Here is a 17,030-nt window from a genome sequence, read left to right on the forward strand (position 1 = left end):
ACAGGCCTCGTTGGCGCAGTAGGCAGCGCGTCAGTCTCATAATCTGAAGGTCGTGAGTTCGAGCCTCACACGGGGCATGGCTTCTTTTTTATTTTGTTCTTAGCCCTTATCTCTTCATATGGACTTGTCAAAAATGCATTTAGCACACACTTCCACATAATTGATGAGCAAGTACCAAAATGTCATCCTTGGGCCAAAAAGATGTATATTTACTTCCCCGAAGGGACATTCGAAGGTTAATTGTCATTCAAGTGAGAAAACTGGGTGAAGATGTGAGAATCCTCACATAAATGCGGGAAACATTAACGTGTGTGCGACGTGACCAAAGCCTGTGAGGCTTCAGATCACAAATCCAGAAATTCAACATTTAAATTCAGCTTTAATTGCTTAGTAATTACAATTTTCCTAAACATTATTAATTTATGTATAATTAAAAATAAATGCGAGTTGAACTGCTGAACTACTCAGTAAGAGTTCTTAATCGGAACCCTAATCTCTGAATATACATGAATAATCTCATTAATTATTGCACGCGTGGGTCACACAGCAGGCAGTGTGAAGGTCTCATAAAATAAAGATTTGGAGTTTTAGTTGCATTTTTAAAATCAGCAATACCAGCTAGTAAATTACAACCGAGACCAACACAAATCAGTTTGTCAATTCAATTCAATTTACATAGAGCCACACAGACAGCCATCTCAGAGTGTTTTACATTGTAAACTATATTAAGAGCGAGAACCACACGATTAGATGATCCCTTATGAGCAAGCACTTGACAACAGTGGGTAGGAAGAACGTCTTTGTAACAGGAAGAGACCTCTGTCATTACCAGGGTCAGGGAGGGGCAGTCAGATACCATTTGGGGTTAATGAGAAAGAGAAAAAGACAAAAGAGTAGAACAGAGAGAGCCAGTTTTGGATAGGATATATGTTCCTATCCAAAGCTAGAGTTTTAACAGGCTTGCCTTTTAGCTCAAGCAGCCAACCAGAGGAACACTGCTTCATACCCACACACACATGCCTCACTCTACTGACGCCTTAAACAGTCTATTGCAAAATTTCCCATCCCTTCTTCAAAAACATCAATACCACTAGAAAAGATTAAAAGTGTATTTTCCTGCTGCTCAAACTCCATAATTAGTCAAACTGAGCAACTGTCTACCCTCGTGAAATTAAAATATTAGCTTAAGAAGCTCTGTCATTTTTTTCTGAATGCAGAGATATTTGTAAGCCGTTTAATTATTAACAATTGTTGTTATAATCTAAACATTTATGGAAAACTAATATAGAACTGCTCTCAGTCAGAAGATCTGAAGCTAAACGATCCCTCAGTAGTTCCAATAATCTGAGGAGCAAAGGAATTCAAACCATGCTTTACATGTGGCGATGGCCTCGGTTTGCCTTTTTGTCACGGGGTCATTTGACAAAATTAGTGACAGCAGGGATGTACTGCATGCCTTCTCAGTGCAGTAGCGTGCCAGTCTCATAATCTCAAGGCTATGAGTATGAGGCTGTGACCGCTGATATCGGTTCACCTGTTTAAGATAAGGTTTCACGATGAGACCTACCTGGTGAGCCTTTGGCGAGTGTTCCTACTCTACTTCCTCGACCATGTCCCAGAGTTCCTTGCTGTGACCCAGTCTCAGAGGATGTGGATCCCGAATGTGAGTGACTCCTCTCCTTTAGGCTCCCTGAAGACCTCTGGTACCAGCACCGCAGTTCTTCAGAAACGGCCGCCCTCCCACCTCCTCCGCCTCCACCACCCTCTCTCCCCAATGATGGAGTCCTTACGATCTGAGAGCGTGACGGCGTAAGTCGGCCGCTTCCCTCTCCTCCCTCCTCTCCCCCCCAAGCCTCTTTGTACAGTCCCCCAGCCGTGTAGGAACTGGAGGTCTTGAACTGAGCCTTCACGCTGTAGTGTCCCTCCTGATCACTCTCCAGGCTGCGCACCACCACGGGGTTGGGGCTGCCCTCTACATATAGAGGGTACTCTTTGATGCGGTACTGGGAAGAGGGCTGGCTCTGGCTGTGGAGGTAGACTCCATGGTGTCCCCCTCCCACTCCACTACCACCTAATCCTCCACCAGAACCGTTCTTAGCTGCCAGATTTGGCATTGAGCCAGAGTTAGAGGAACCCAGGTGACCTGCAGACCTGCAGAGAAAACAAAAAATCATATACGACAGTCTCACACATGAACATATATATATGTATATTTCCCTGCTCTTACCTGTGTCTTTGCCTCTGCCTCTGCCTGGCTTTGGAGGGTGAATCTTCTCCCAGAGTAGAGTAATTTGGGTTACTGCCAGGGGGTCCTCCAGAGGGGTAATAATGCTCCGAGCTGCTTTGGCTGGTGCAGGATGAACAGTCATCCAGTGGGTCGGAGCCATTGGAGCTGCGTCCTGGGCCGAGGAAGAAGTCAGGGCTGCCCAGGGTGTGTGGATGTGCGTCGGAATCGGATGCCAGCAGTTTGCCCTGGGACTCAAGGCTGGAGCTGCGGTTCCTAAAGTGCTGAGAAAGACTGTGCAGACGGGTGGGACTGATGTCCACTGACCTGTGAGAGTTGGCAGAAATACTAAGTGTAAAGACTGGGCTTAAAAATCTACTAACTTATTTAACACAGAAACTGCTGTAATTTCTAGTTAAGTAAATGGAAAAATAGAAAGAGCAGCAAAGGAGAGCTAAAGTCAAGAGGTCCAATGGCTTATTTCCAGTTGGGAAACAAGGCTTAGTCAGTTTAACTGCCAGGAAATGATTTAAGGTATATCAACTGACCTGGTGGAATGTACATAGTGCGGGGTCCTGGTCCTCAGGTCCGGAGTTGATGGCATGCTGGACTGAGAATTCCAGTGAGGAAGGCTCCTAATGGGGCTGCTCTGCAGAGAATTACTACCCCCTGCTTCTGCACTGCCCGAACTCGGGAAACGCCTGTGACTAGACAGAAGTTAAATAAGTTACATTCAAAATAAATGCAATTATTATCATCAGCATCCACTGACTTTCTACATTTTCTAGCTGCAGTTCCTCTCTGCAATTATACTTCTTGCACACACACTCCTCTAACAGTAACTGGAATGAACTACTTGTTGTCTAACTCTGATTAAATATAGCAAGAGATCACATTGCTATATTACAAATTTAAAGACAAACTCACTCATACCTCGAGTGAGATGAGCGTTTCTTGACTTTCTCATAGGGCTCATCCAGTGATGATTCGCTCCACATCTTGGGTTTGATAGGGGATTTGTCATAGTCAGAGCGTGTGTAGTGCAGGTGTCGCAGGCCATCCAGGGACTGCGGTGGAGGGGGGCGACTGTGAGATGGTGGTCTTGGAGGGAGCCCCTTATGAGGTGAAGCTACTGGAGAGAAGGTGGGGGTCCCTGTAACTTGAGGATCATCTGAAACAAAGTAATGATTGGATTGGATTAGACATTATATTATTATTAGGAACAGCACAGCTATCAATGGGAATAAGGCGAGGGACGGAAACTCACCGTCATCCAAGACCAGTGCATCAGACAATGAGCTGTCTTCAGAGCCAATATTGGCTTCTATGGGACATAAAAACAAAAACAAGAGGTTACAAAATCGAAAAGCTTTTGTGTCAGTGTCATTGTTTTCAGATCTTTATTATATCAATAGCAAAAATACTGAAAATGACTAGCCTCGCCATACAATGGGTGGGTTTATATAACAGTACAGATAAGAATATTGCTGTCTGTGGTGGCAATTACAGCAAATTGATATGACATAGATATGAAAGCGATTTGATTTTCCCTAAGCGAACAGGCAGTTTATTGGTACCTTCTATGATAAGCGACGCTCTCTGCGTAGGCTTCTTGCCAGAGCGGACCCGGTACTCATTGATGGAGTTCTCAATTTCCTGGAGCTTCTTCAGTGCATTCAGATAAGAAGTCTTCCTCTGTTTCTTCAGCTTTTTACTGCTTACGTGAGGATCGCTGGCGAGACGCCTGGCTGCCTCGGTAATCTGTGACTGAATGGCAAACTCCCGCTCCAAACGCTCAAGTTCTTCTTCCTGGCAAATACACAAACATGATTGCAAACTTAGAGTAACACAAGCACTAAGTTACTGGATCCACTCGCAGCTTTTAGCAACAGAAATGTAGGAATGATCCAAAAATAACAAGTTCTAGTTTGCAGATACGGATTCAGAATAACTCTCCCATGCAACGTAGTTCGGTTATACACATACAGAAAGCCTTGCCAGAGAAAACACACTGCGGAAATCATTTATCTGTGCTGCAGCCGTGCATTTTCTCACCACTGGATAATCTCTATTGAGACACTCTGTCCCCAGTAATAACGCCTCTCCATCAATCCGTCCTCTCCTCTTCTACAGCTCTCCTGAGACTTCTCAAATCACACAGGTGAACCAAGTAAACATATTCTGTTTAATGCACTGTATATATACTGTGTTGCCTGCACAGTAAAATGTATACAGACATACCTCTACTGTTAAAACTCATGAACATGACAAGAAAACGAAGTCCTGTGACACACTGTGTCCATCTAGCACGTAATTCCTTCACTGACATCTGAGCGCGCACACACATGATTTCACTTGTCTCCACAGAGGCAGAACAATGATGTATTCACTTGGGTTGACTTCATAGTGGGCTACCTCATTTCTGAAGAATCCCTCTCACTAACAGTGGCTTTACACTACAGCCGAGCGGCTTCTGTTTCTGTGTGTCTACGAGTTTAAGGTGCTCCGTGTAGATCAAGAAACACCGTTTGTGCTTGCGATGCACTTTTGTGATATCGTGTCCCTGGATTCTTTTCAAAGCACACAAACCTCTGTGGAACACACCCACATGAATGCCTGCACACATGCAGGAGCACACACAATCCTACTATCACCACTTCCTGTGGTGAGAAACCAGCCGGGCTATATTTAGAAGTTCTGCTGCTCTGGAAAATCTAACCGTGGCACAAAACCGGCAGCGAGACAAAGCTACTTTACAAGATCAAGATGTCTCAGATTGTGGCTTTTCAGGGTTCTCAGTTTTCTTTGTTACTTCAAAATTAAATTCTGATAGAATCAGTTACTTTATTATCATGTGAATCCTCATCCCACTACATTTTGAGAGTAATATGTAGAGTATATTAGCTTCATTTAAATCCTAAGGAAAACCTTGATTTGCTCAGAATAACACAGAGCCCTTAAACAGCACTACTGTTCAGTGCGGACCATTAACATTACAGCTAGCTTAAGAGGAGATAAACTCACTAAACTAATTAACGCTGACATATTCCAGCTGCTGCATTACACCACTTGGCCAAATACATATACTATTAGGTATTCATTTCAAATGCTGACTCTGCTAAATGAGCTCATGTTTTTATTTGGGGAGTATGAGACTGGAGTGAGAGATAAGGTGCCAGTAAAAGAAATGGAAGTTATGGCCTCACCTCTCCCTTAGGTAGAATTTTCTGCTCATCCAGTTTGAAGGCGGTACCGATCTTCCGTCTCACAGTTGGCGGCTCCTCTCCCGGATCCAGTGGATATTCCTTTGGAAGCTTTCCAGTCAACTCCTGGAAAAATTTAAGGAGAAGGAAGGTAGGAAGTGTGAGGCCATTGAAATGAGATTAGAAAGGATTTACGCTTTTCAAAATATTCACCAATTCAAACAATTATTTTCACTTACCGCCTCCCGTATGCAGATGCTCTTGAGTTCCTCTAGTCTCTGCTTTAGCGTTTCCTCCAGAGCTTCCTGTCTGGCCCTCAGCGCTGCCAGCATGTCCTTCTTAGCCGTCTGGGAGCTGTCCGATTCCTGAGAGCCTGCAAGGTGCAAACAACACGTAAAGTGAAGACAGGAGTCAGAGTACTGTTCTGAGGCAGAATCTGAAGCAGAGGGAGAAATAGCTTGCGCACCTGCTAGTCTTGCAGGATGTTTACAAGGAAGTGAGTGGAACGTTTCGATAAGGAAACTGAGTTTTGCTGATGTGTTTGTGCAAGTGTGTGAGTGTTTAAAGGAAGGGGCAGTTTAGGACAAAGTCGGTGACGCACATCTCCAAGACCCCGAGGTGGTGCCAGTCTTGTTTGAAAACAACTCATACCCTCCCACTCACACTGTGTTTCTTGCTCTCTCATTGACCCCTTATGTGGGGATGACGGACGGATGGACACGCAAATACTAAAAAGTACTGGTGAAAATGTTTTGTTAGAAATAAACAGCTGTCTATAATTCTTAGATGAACCCAAATTACTTCTGTTTTGGAGGAAAAAAGCCTGCACGTTGAAAGATTTCTGAAGACTTTACAATTTAGATGTATTTCGAAAGCCCCAATTAGACGTGTCACAGATGTGTCACAGTTCCCGTTCATGCTGTTTGACTAAGATCTACCCTAGTCATCAAGAAATCAACACCGTAGTCACAAAAAGAAGTGACAAGGCACAGATAGACAAAATGAAGAAACACTGAATGATATGAGGTGCGAACAGAACTACAGAAGAACGCAGAGGAGGATAGAGGAAGGTTAGGAAGGGATATATGAGAAGAGCAAGGGCTAGGTGGAGGTGAAACAGAAGGAAGGAGTAAACCTAACCGAGGTGATCAATGGCGAAATGACAAGCCCAAGCAGACAATGCATACTGAAAGGGAACTGTGTTCTTCCCCGGCAACAGTAATTGACTCAGTAAAGTGTGAAATACTTTAAACAGCTGACCATGTAGTTATGTACATGCTAATCATAGATTATGCTTGGCTGGACTAATGCATGCAACTTAAAGTGATTTATACAGTAGTAGCGAATCAGGTTACAGTACTGGTGTTTCTCATCAATGGAATTGCTGCACTTGATTTCCTGGCATGGAACACATTGTATGTGGCTGTATGGGAGTAAAAGGGCATTTTCCCTCCCAACTCTAATTTTAGCTAGTGTTACAAATCTTCCCGTCACACTCGTTACTTGTTCAGCACCGATAAGCATTGTTTTAAAGGCCACGCAAAGTTGTTCACTGCCCCTCTGCCCCTCTCATTCTCTCACCCACTAAAATTAGAGGAGTCGGGGGCCTCTGGAGGATGAGTCTGTGTGACATGGGAGTGGTGTTCTATACATACTGAAAGACACTGGGTGTGGTGTGAGCACAGTATATGTTTGAGAACATTCAACACAGAAACGCTGCTCTCTTTCCAGTCACAGCTGTTTCTGTCTCTCTGGTTGTCAGCAGGATTCCTCATCATCAACAGATGCGAGCACAAAGACAAATCTTTGCCGGGGTATTTCCCCCTCGTGGCTATTTTCCTCTGAAGCAGCAAACACGCACTGACCTGAGGAGAGCAGGCTGCCACTGCTGCCACTGATGATCTTGCCCTTGCTGCCCATGTTGGCCAGTTTGGATGTCTTCAGTGTTCCTGTTTCTGTCAGGTCTATGGCAATCTCGCTCAAACTCCTCGCTGCATGGATCTTTGACTGTATGGACGAGCATGGACAGGCTGTGTTAACACATCTGTAAACTGTTAACCCACCACTCCTGCTGACCATGCCTTGTAGAATTGTAATTATTTCGTGAGATCTATCGTACGCTTTGACTTAAAACGTCGTGGGAGAGACTGACCTTGCTCTGTTTGCGGTCCAGGTAGAACTGGTGCTGGCTGATGGCCATGGCCCAGATGGACTTGATGAGGGCAGGACAGGCGTACCAGGTATGCACAGCAATGCCGCTGTGACCGAACGTCCTTCTCGTTACCGACGCCCTACAGTAGGAGCGGACACAAAGCCTCCTTATATACACTGAATAAAAAAGATGGCTACATGTTTACAGCAATGAAAACACTCCCACTGGACTGCTCCAGTGACTAGTGCTGCTACTTAGAGAGCGAGCTTCTTTTGAAGCCTGAGGAGAACTGTCCTGATAGAGATACATTTTGCAAAGCCACACACGATGTTTCCCATTGTTTAGTCATCCTTTTTCAAACACACATCTGTAGCTGAGCAACAGACCAGCTCCCTCTAATGACAGCTTCCTTTAAAGAAAACACCGCTGCTCTCTGCTTCACCCTGTCTGTCTCTTTTTCTCCCATTCCCTCTGTCACTGGAATAACACTCCACACATATAGCCATGTTAAATAAACACAAGAGAGGTCACTTCCTCCGCAAAAGAGCTATCGCACAGCCATCTATCCTTCTGTGGTCAACTACCAAGGGTTTTAACATATATGTGTGCATGTTTGTGTGCGCGAGCACTAGAGCGCGTGTATTCTTTGCATGCATGTGGCTGCACGAGCGTGTTAATAATCAGCCTTTCAATCCGTGGCGGGCTCCACCAGGACATCCTCAATATCTTGCACTGTTGCCAAGACAAATTTTTCAACCATTACTCAATTAGATTCTATCTCTCTTTCCGTGTACCGCGCAGTATGGAATCTGAATCTCAACATATTGACTCGGGCCGCAGTGGTAATTTACAGTAAAAGCTACTGGAAGGCATTTCTTAACTGATGTAAGACTTTTATGAGTTCCAGATATTAGGCTTGAGACCACAGATCAATTGCAAGAACATTCATCATTAAATTTACTGATTTAAGATCACGATCGTCCAATGAGGACTTCTGGACAAAGAGGACACGAATGCTTGATAATTAAACGGTTTCTTAGAAAAGAACGGCATCAAATCAATCTCAGCTTCAGTTTGTGATATAAATTTACCTCCTGGGGTCATGAACTTCCACCGAAAACTTCTTCTCTCTGAAGTAGAGGTTCTCCAATTGACGCCATTGGAACACCTGAGATTTAGGAAAAACAGAAACTCTTCAGGACTTCTCACAGAAAAAACGTGCTTCACATTAAATCCGCGCAGCTTTCAGCCGGGTCTCTTCACTGTATGTTCCAATTTGTTTTGAAAGAAAACGCAATGGGTAAGGAGGAGGAGGGGGGAGGGGGGGGGAATCGGGGCTGAAAAGGAGGAGTTGGTAAGAGAGGAGGACCTAATCTGGAGCTCTATGATCAGGTCCAGACCAGGCAGTCGTGTCCACAGAGGATCCCAGCACTGGATGATCTCACTTTGGAGATCTCACTTTCTTTTTGCCTCCTTTCCGATCCTTTGACAACCATCAGCGCCGCTCTAAAAGAAGCCAAACCCAGCTGGGCAAGCAAAGTTCCCTCTAGACGTACTTCAAAACAAAACATATGTGTATCTTAAATCCTCCCAGGCGCAGGGAAGCTGAAAGTTCTGAGGTGGTGGGTGCTCACCATCTGTAAGCATGTGCTTGTGCTGGCGGAGAGAAAGTGTGTAAAGTTAAGATTCCTCCTCTCCTAGAGCTTTGCTAGGAGCGTTAAAAAGTGAGGGGGCGTTTGTGCCTCCCCTCCTTCTGACCCCTCCTCCCTCCCTGAGGGACTGTGGGCTCTGCTCTGGGCTGCGGTTGTGGTGTGTGTGTGATGAGGGGTCTGGGGCGTGATACGGGGGAAAGAAGCTTTTTGCGGTCCTGCCGATTGAAGTGCCCTTGCTTTGTTTAGTCAGACCTCTCTGCCTGCACACACAGACATTCAATGTCTGAGTGTATTTCGTGCTTGGGAAAGAGCAGAGTGTCGGCTACTTAAGAACACAAGACGGTCTGCATCTATCAGCTGTAAGAGACACACAGAAACATGAAACGAGTATCAAACAGGAGAACAGAAATAAGGCGAAAACGGGAGGGTAAGAGGAGAAAGGGTGTGAAGGGAGGAACAGGTCACAGCCGAGGAATTTTAACAGCTTGGGAAAACAATGGACAGAAGGATGAGAGGGAGAAAAAGGGGGGGGGGAATATTATGAACACAAAAACCCAAAACAGTCATGCGTGCCTGTGGGTGCACGATGAAAGAAAATCAGTGATCTTATCAAAACTTTTACTGTACTGCACGTTGTCAATGGAGTGTTAAGTGCTAATGTAGCATGCTGCTAAAAAAAGCAGGCAGAGTAGAAATGGAACGAGTGACTGTGTGAGTGTTGGCTACATATGGGCCAGAGCTGTGGAGATTAGATAGGTGTTTGTAACTGTTTGTAACTGTGTTCAAGCACGAGACCACTAAAACTGTCCTCACTGTCAGCTGGACAGACTTGCTGCAATTTTGAAAGTGCACTTTGATGTTTGCGGATAAGCTGTACGTGTACGCAGAAGGTATTTGAATCTGTTTGAGCCACCTTATTTACAAAGAGACACAATTATGCCACCCTGAACTTTAAATTTAGCCATTTTTGCTTTCAAGTATATACCAGATTATGTAAGTACTCTTCTTACATAAACCTATTGTATTAAAAAAGACTTTCTTCTGTTAATATCTTGAATATCTGATAAAAACATGCTGGCAGCTTCTTCCTCGGGAACTCCAGTGAAAGCCGGCGGGTGCTGCTGTTATCAGGCTGAAGGTTCGGCATGTGCGTGTGGATATAAATCCTCTTCGATTTGGCTGTAGAAGCCTTACAGACAATGGCACAATCAGACACAGACAGAGGAAGTGACTGGTCATTATTCATAAACACACGAGGTGCCCGTGTGCACGGAGCCACGTCTGTCTCACAATAATGTTTGCACACAAAAACACACATCCACTGGAGATGAAAGGTCACATCTGATTGAGTGTAAACGCCTTTCTTTGGTGTAGCAGACTCCCAGAGGACCACTGAAAGAATAGAAAGTTTAAATAGCTTAGATTGGTTTAACTATAGTGTAGCCAGGTATTCTTTTCTATAACTGGAACTAGGAGTCCCAAAAACTATTGTTTAACCCTTGGGTGGGGTTCCAGTGCGCACCAGTTGTCACAAAACTTGTTGTTCAATGTTTCGGAAAAAGAACACAAAAACAGATGCTGACAAAGGGTTTTTAACTTAAATATTCTTATTATTTAATCATACTGTTTTTCCCCGGTCTGTGACTAACAGACTCTATCATCTCTGTAAGTCACAAGACACTAATGAAGTATTAGAACAGTGTGTGGGTCCACTGTAAACCCCTGCCATGATGAACTGTTCTAGTGTGTCTGCTTTTAGCATGTGGTAAGACTGGAGGAGGTATTTTAAAACCACTAATAAAAAAAAGTTGAGGGTGTGGTAGGTTGCTTGCATTTAGAAACAACAGGATCTCCCCTTATAAAAACTAACTAATTAAAGAGAACTACTTTTAGCGCACAACTATTGTACACCACAGCGTGAAGCTACTCTCTAATTCATTAGGGTTTTTTGTTCCTGTGTCCAAAGACAACAGCCCCAAAATGTCTCATAATCAGCGTTGCTCCTCCATCTCCCAGATTTACAGTAATGAAAACTTTAACAGTGGTTGCACTGTGAGTCAGTGATTGCTGGTATCCATCTGACTTGTGGGCTGACGAATCACCAAATCTGCACTTCCTGCAGTTAAAATAGTGGTGACACTCACTTACTAGCATTCGAATGACCTTCGTCTTTTCCTAGAACACATCTCTGGAAAGAAGAAGTGCTAACTCTCTTTTATCATCTGATTATTGAACAAACCTTCACTGTGTTCAGTGGAGTTTAGCTGAACATGTAATGTTTTATTAACCCTTTAATGCCTAGTGTGTCATATATGATGCAAACTCTGTTTTGAGACTTCTAAATCATCAGCGAGATTTTTTTCTCCTCGAAAACCTAAATAACCCAGATTCAGCAAATACGATAGAAATTAAAAGTCATATATAGAAATAAAAATGTGAATAATTTTTTAAACAAATTTATCAGTTTTTGGTTTCAGCTTGAGTCGAAACATGATAAAGAGGCCCAATCTCACTCATTCTCTGCTCTCAAATGCATGGAAGAAATAAGGGAGGGTGAGTATGAAAGGAGAACAAAGTCAGGGTGTCAGCACCAAAGCTTAATGGACCTTGAGTCACACTGACTGTTGCTATGGCAGCTGAATGCTTGATAAGCTGGCACTTCTCAAAAAGTGGCCCCTGCTTCTGTTTTCTCTGTCCAGACAGAGGTATAGTTTGCATGTTGTTTGCTTGTTTCTCAGCAAAGGTGCTGAAAAAATACTGGATAGAATGCCATGGAAGCTGGCGAAGAAGAACCAGCTCGGTTTTTAAGCAATAGCGTTATAGCATCAGTCTTAGTAGAGAGCCCTTCTAGTTTTTGATGGGAATTACATCGGACAAATATATACCATTGTTTACCTGCCTGAAAATTTTACAGCAAAGAAAAATGGGAGGGAAGGGAAACCTATATGGAAGGTTTTCACTTCACTTAATTCTACATTCTTTTAAACAGTGTGTAAGGGAAGTCTCCTGATTTAAGACTTCAGGACATGTTTTCCTGATAGGTTTATGGCCTCAATTGTTAGTTTTTAGTCTACAAAACCTATATATATATATGTATGTATATAAAATTAATGCTACATTGTGATTGAGAAGTTTCTGCTGAATGTATGTTCCAAAAAAGGTGGTAACAACCAAAATGCTCAACTCAGAACTTCTAAATATAAATCCATAAACACATGGGTAGTGTCAAATCGGTTACTTCATATATAAATACCAGTCCATTCATGCTGCACAACTTAACTTTAATTTACAGTGTAAGCCTGTGCTTTATATCAAAAAAGTACACGGTTTGCAACCAATCCAGAGTTTTCTCAGAATGACCTGGTGATGTGAGATACACAGACTCCTTTTTTTCATCACCATGGTTACTTAACACCAAGGAAACCACTAGATTTAGCACACTTGAATGAGACATAATTTCAGGCTTGGTGACTGGAATGCACTAATTATGACACACTCAAAACACGTTAGTGGCAAACAGGAAAGCATTTGGGCGACAGGAAGCATTCGTCAGGATGGTGAGTTCAGTGTTCAGTCCATTTCCTGTCTCTGAGAGTGTGCATCTGTTTATGTATGAGTAAGGGTCTTAGTGGGCAATCAGTGTGCAAGGACGCTGTTAACACAAATAACATCTTTCGAGACAAAGGTGAACGGCAGAGATCAAGGCTTGAAACCAGTCTGGAAGTCAAAGGTGAGGTAAGAATTGTTTTTGCAGATAACCCACACAGTGAAATGACTGGGAGGAGGCAGAAATAAATTAAGGACAGGATGCAAAACATTCTAAGACTGAACATCTCCAGATAGTAATAATTATACAACATTGTTAGTGCTCTTTGCAAACACAATACATTTGATAACTGAATGGAACAATAGGCAATAGGAACTGTAAAAAAAGAAGGACAGAGAGCTTTCCGTATAAAGCAACATGTTCCCTGAATAAATTCTCTTCTTGGGGTGAAATAAACTGAATTTAAAAAAGTGAAGGAGGAACGGTTTAGTTTGTGCGGTAGATAGATCAGGAAGAGCATTATCTCACCTTCCTGGGCTTAACTTTGTCCTGGTAATCATACTGAAAGATGCCTTTATAGCTCAGACCCAACCACCATGGGATCCCCTGCTTGTCCTGTAACACAACAAAAATAACTCAGGAACGGCTGTGCATCTGTGCAAGACTCAAAGGGGAAGAAAGGGAAAGTTAAAGAGAGGTAGAAAAAACTGCACAAATGGAACAGTAAAAATTTAAGTTCCATCATGTGTGCAAAAATCCCAACTGGGTGATTAGAGATCCAAAGTGAACAAAAAATGTGTGTGGTGTGCGGTGCATGTGTGAGAAAAAAAAGAAACGGCAGAGCAGTAAAACTGTACCTTTACAGAATAGTAATGCACTCCATATGTGGGTAGAGACTCTACAATGCTCATATAACTGTGAGGAGCAAAAAGAGAGACATGTAAGGGTTACAGAGAAGACAGCTTTCAATATGCTGGACCAACATAACTAAAAGCATAAGCCCCCTTCACACAAAGCCCCTGTTCAAGGCAGAGTGGTTGTGTCTTTATTCCCCCTCACACGTCTAAGTGAAAGGTACTGTACAAAGACAGAACTGGGGGGAATTGTTATTGTGCTTTTAAGCCCTCAGCAGAGGTAGTCACAGAGCCGATTCAACATCTGCATGAAGGGTAGAGCTGGCATGGCCATGCCACACTAAACCCCAGTGCAGTTGTGTGAAACACATAATGCTTTTGCTTGAGTCACAAACTGGGGTGACACTACACCAGCCAAAATGTGGGGGATTTCTTAGAGGCGTTACCACCTTATCTCTGTGTGAATACATAAGACATTTACACACTTACTTAACGATTGCCTGCCCTCTACTCTGCCCGCTGAGCTTCTTGTAATGCTCTATGACCCGATCTTCACTGTAGGGGGGTGGGATAAAGAGAAAAGAGGAAAATATCAGCAAGACGATAAACAACATGTGAACTTATAAAACGTTTGGTGGGTTTTTCTGGGTAAAAGTGTCTCACCAGTAAGCCAGTGACGGGTGCTCCTTCAGGGCCTGGGTGGGTAGAGCAGGCAGCTTTTTCAGGTCAGACCTAGTTGCATCGTTACTGTGAAAGAAAAAGAGCAGACTTGATCAGCGACACTTATTCTCAACAGTTTCACACAAACCTGGAAGATATCAATCAACTGTAGAAAGGGGACAACTTAAAAAAAGTTGTAAATTAAATATTAAAAAAAGGATTTCCTCCTAGTCTTAAAATGAACTTTAGAACATTTTGGAAGAAGGGACATTTGGTTAAGAGACAGGAGTAAATGTCCACGGTCTAAATGCTTCTGTGGTCTGTCTGAACAGCTGCGGAGAGTAGACACTGACAGCTGGAAGCAGAAGAAAGAAAAGAGCGACAGAAGCTGAGACACAAAGATAAAATAAAGAAAGATAAAAGGCGATACAAAAAAACAAAACAAAACAGGAATGGGACAGGAAAAGATTAAGACTGAGAAAGACTAAATGAGACCGGGAAGCATACAGACAGCTAAAGTAACTTGGCCCCAGATTCAGTTTTCAGACCTCCAGCGGCAGGAGGTCTTAATACCCAACTCTAATCCCCCAGCCTCTCTCCGGCCTCTGCCTAGGCCTCAGAAGATTGGGGAAAGCCCTGGGAACATGACAACCTATGAGCTAAAGCCCTGGCAGAGATCCATCCACCCTGCCCATCTGTTCCTTAATGTGTGAACACAGCTGTGCGTCTGCATTGACTGATACTCACTATGTAGCTATTTATTAAGTGTACCGGTTGGGTGGACAACTTTGGGATACATGATAACAATCTGAAGTGCAAGCTGTGCAGAAAAACATCCAAAAAAATAGTGTTTTGTTCCAATCTTTTTCTTTAAACTGTTAAATGCAGAGAGAAATGAAGCGCTGTTTTACTAAGATTCAATTAAGATTACTGAAACATAGTCAGATTAACATAAGCCGCACTGAAAATCAGTCAATTTACTGAATTCTTTGGGAACAATATGATATGCATTTAACAAAGGAAATCAGGTATTTGGTTTGAAAACTGTATTTTAGGAGGAGACGTAAAACTAAAGTTATGATGAGAAATGCAAAGGGCAGGAACTATGAGCTTTTAGAAAAAAAAGATTTATGTATATGCGTGGGAAGAAAAAGGGTAGGAATGTGAAGTAATGTCTCCAGAGTGTGTCACATTCCATCCCTATTGTGTTTATTTACTCCTTTCACTGGTTGAAATGAGGTCAAAGGTGATTGCTGTAGTAGTATGTTTTTCATGCTACAATAAAGGGATGAGGAATCACATACATTTAAGCCAACATCACACAGATGAATATCAGAAGGGCCACATGAGGTCCCCAGCTCACATAAAACTTGCACATAAATTAGTATTTTTTCCCCTAATAAGTCAAAAATGAAAATATAACCCAGCAGAAAAGTGAAAATCCGAACGGCTCAAAACTGGTAGGAGAAAAATAAGAAGGTGAGGTAAATCAAATTAAAGGCACAGATATAGGTGATTGAGAGGGGAGCAAAGGACCACATCCAGACCATAAACCACACCCAGTCCTTGAAAATGTCAAGATACTTTGTTAGCCGTTAGCATATTTAGTTTTTAGTGGCTTTGTTGCTTTTAACAACCTCAAAAAGGACATAATAGCTATGATGACTATGAGTATACATACCTAGTGAAATCACCTTTAGCCTCCTGTGAAAGAGAAAAAAGGGGAAAAGGAGGTCAAAGATGATAGGACAATTTATACAGGTGGATATGTGAGCACTAAACAGTGGCCATAAAATGTGCTTTTAAGTTTTTTTATGCTGGAATCAAGGAGAAACATTAAACGACCATCTGGAACGAAACTTCTGAAGAGTTACGGAGCAGATACCTGACACTGTGTGTCTGCACCTGCACACGGAGGCCGAAAACACGCACCCACATTACTCAGCCTAGTTTATGTGTAACATGACCTTGCGAACCACGGTTAATTGACTTACCTACTCCGAGAAAGGGAAGGGAAAGGGCTGGAGTCGAGGAGGATTTGTGAAGCGTAAGTGCTTCTCTGTGACAACAGCTATTCCTGTCCACCATTTATCTGGTAGACCAAAATTTGTGTTACCAAAGTCAACTGAGGTTTTTAGGATTTGAAACCTCCCAGCGTTACTGCAGATTAACGTCAAATTGATAGTTACATTAGATAATGAGAGTTTAATCGCTCACAATTATTACTGCAGTAGATAATGTGAGTTTAATCATCGTCAATTAGGATCAAAGGCTTGTGGAGATAGTTTGGAGGAAAACTTCAAACGGTTTCAGAAAAGAACAGCCCCTGGAATAACTTGTGGTACACACACCGACACACAAACAAACATACAACACACACACACACACACACACACACACACACACACACACACACACACACACACAAGCTTACTTGGAGAATGTAGGAAGCCAATTCGAAGACAACCTCACTGTCTACTTCAATTAGCTCCTGCAAAAAGGGGAGAAAAGGAGTGAGCAAAGGCCATTGGAGACATTCACAAATAAATAAAACACACTTTGATCCCTGTGGGGGTAAAAAGTGGACATTCCTGAAATGATCACTCATTTCATCAGTCGAGATAAGATGATATTTCCTTTCACTTAGATGCCAATAACCCTTCTTTTTTCATGATGTCTTCATGCAGAAAGAGATCAAAGATTAGAGACAAAGTGGAGGGGTTTGGGAGAGGGGGTTG

The 17,030-nt window shown here is 42.9% G+C and overlaps 1 protein-coding gene and 1 non-coding gene across 12 annotated transcripts in view; one reads left to right on the forward strand and one right to left on the reverse strand.

Moving 5' to 3' along the window:
• frmd4a (FERM domain containing 4A) overlaps positions 1 to 17,030 on the reverse strand; it is a 96,983-nt gene that overhangs the window by 4,445 nt on the left and 75,508 nt on the right. For 7 of the 11 annotated variants that reach the window (XM_005939268.3, XM_005939269.3, XM_005939265.3 and 4 more), the window contains exons 6-22: positions 16,727 to 16,783; positions 15,974 to 15,996; positions 14,296 to 14,379; positions 14,122 to 14,187; positions 13,636 to 13,693; positions 13,307 to 13,393; positions 8,671 to 8,747; positions 7,580 to 7,721; positions 7,293 to 7,434; positions 5,667 to 5,800; positions 5,431 to 5,553; positions 3,802 to 4,033; positions 3,492 to 3,548; positions 3,158 to 3,395; positions 2,773 to 2,931; positions 2,228 to 2,551; positions 1,568 to 2,151 (exon numbers count right to left, since the gene is read on the reverse strand). In XM_005939268.3, coding sequence (XP_005939330.1) covers positions 1,568 to 2,151; positions 2,228 to 2,551; positions 2,773 to 2,931; positions 3,158 to 3,395; positions 3,492 to 3,548; positions 3,802 to 4,033; positions 5,431 to 5,553; positions 5,667 to 5,800; positions 7,293 to 7,434; positions 7,580 to 7,721; positions 8,671 to 8,747; positions 13,307 to 13,393; positions 13,636 to 13,693; positions 14,122 to 14,187; positions 14,296 to 14,379; positions 15,974 to 15,996; positions 16,727 to 16,783 — 2,587 coding nt within the window. The other 4 variants (XM_005939263.3, XM_042227503.1, XM_042227504.1 and 1 more) reach the window with 3 other exon arrangements.
• trnam-cau lies at positions 5 to 77 on the forward strand. Its single transcript has one exon. It is a non-coding gene; the product is annotated as a tRNA-Met (tRNA).

Source organism: Haplochromis burtoni, unplaced genomic scaffold (assembly GCF_018398535.1).
Source record: "Haplochromis burtoni strain Fernald_Lab_line unplaced genomic scaffold, NCSU_Asbu1 Contig_264, whole genome shotgun sequence".
In the NCBI taxonomy this organism is placed as follows: domain Eukaryota; kingdom Metazoa; phylum Chordata; class Actinopteri; order Cichliformes; family Cichlidae; genus Haplochromis; species Haplochromis burtoni.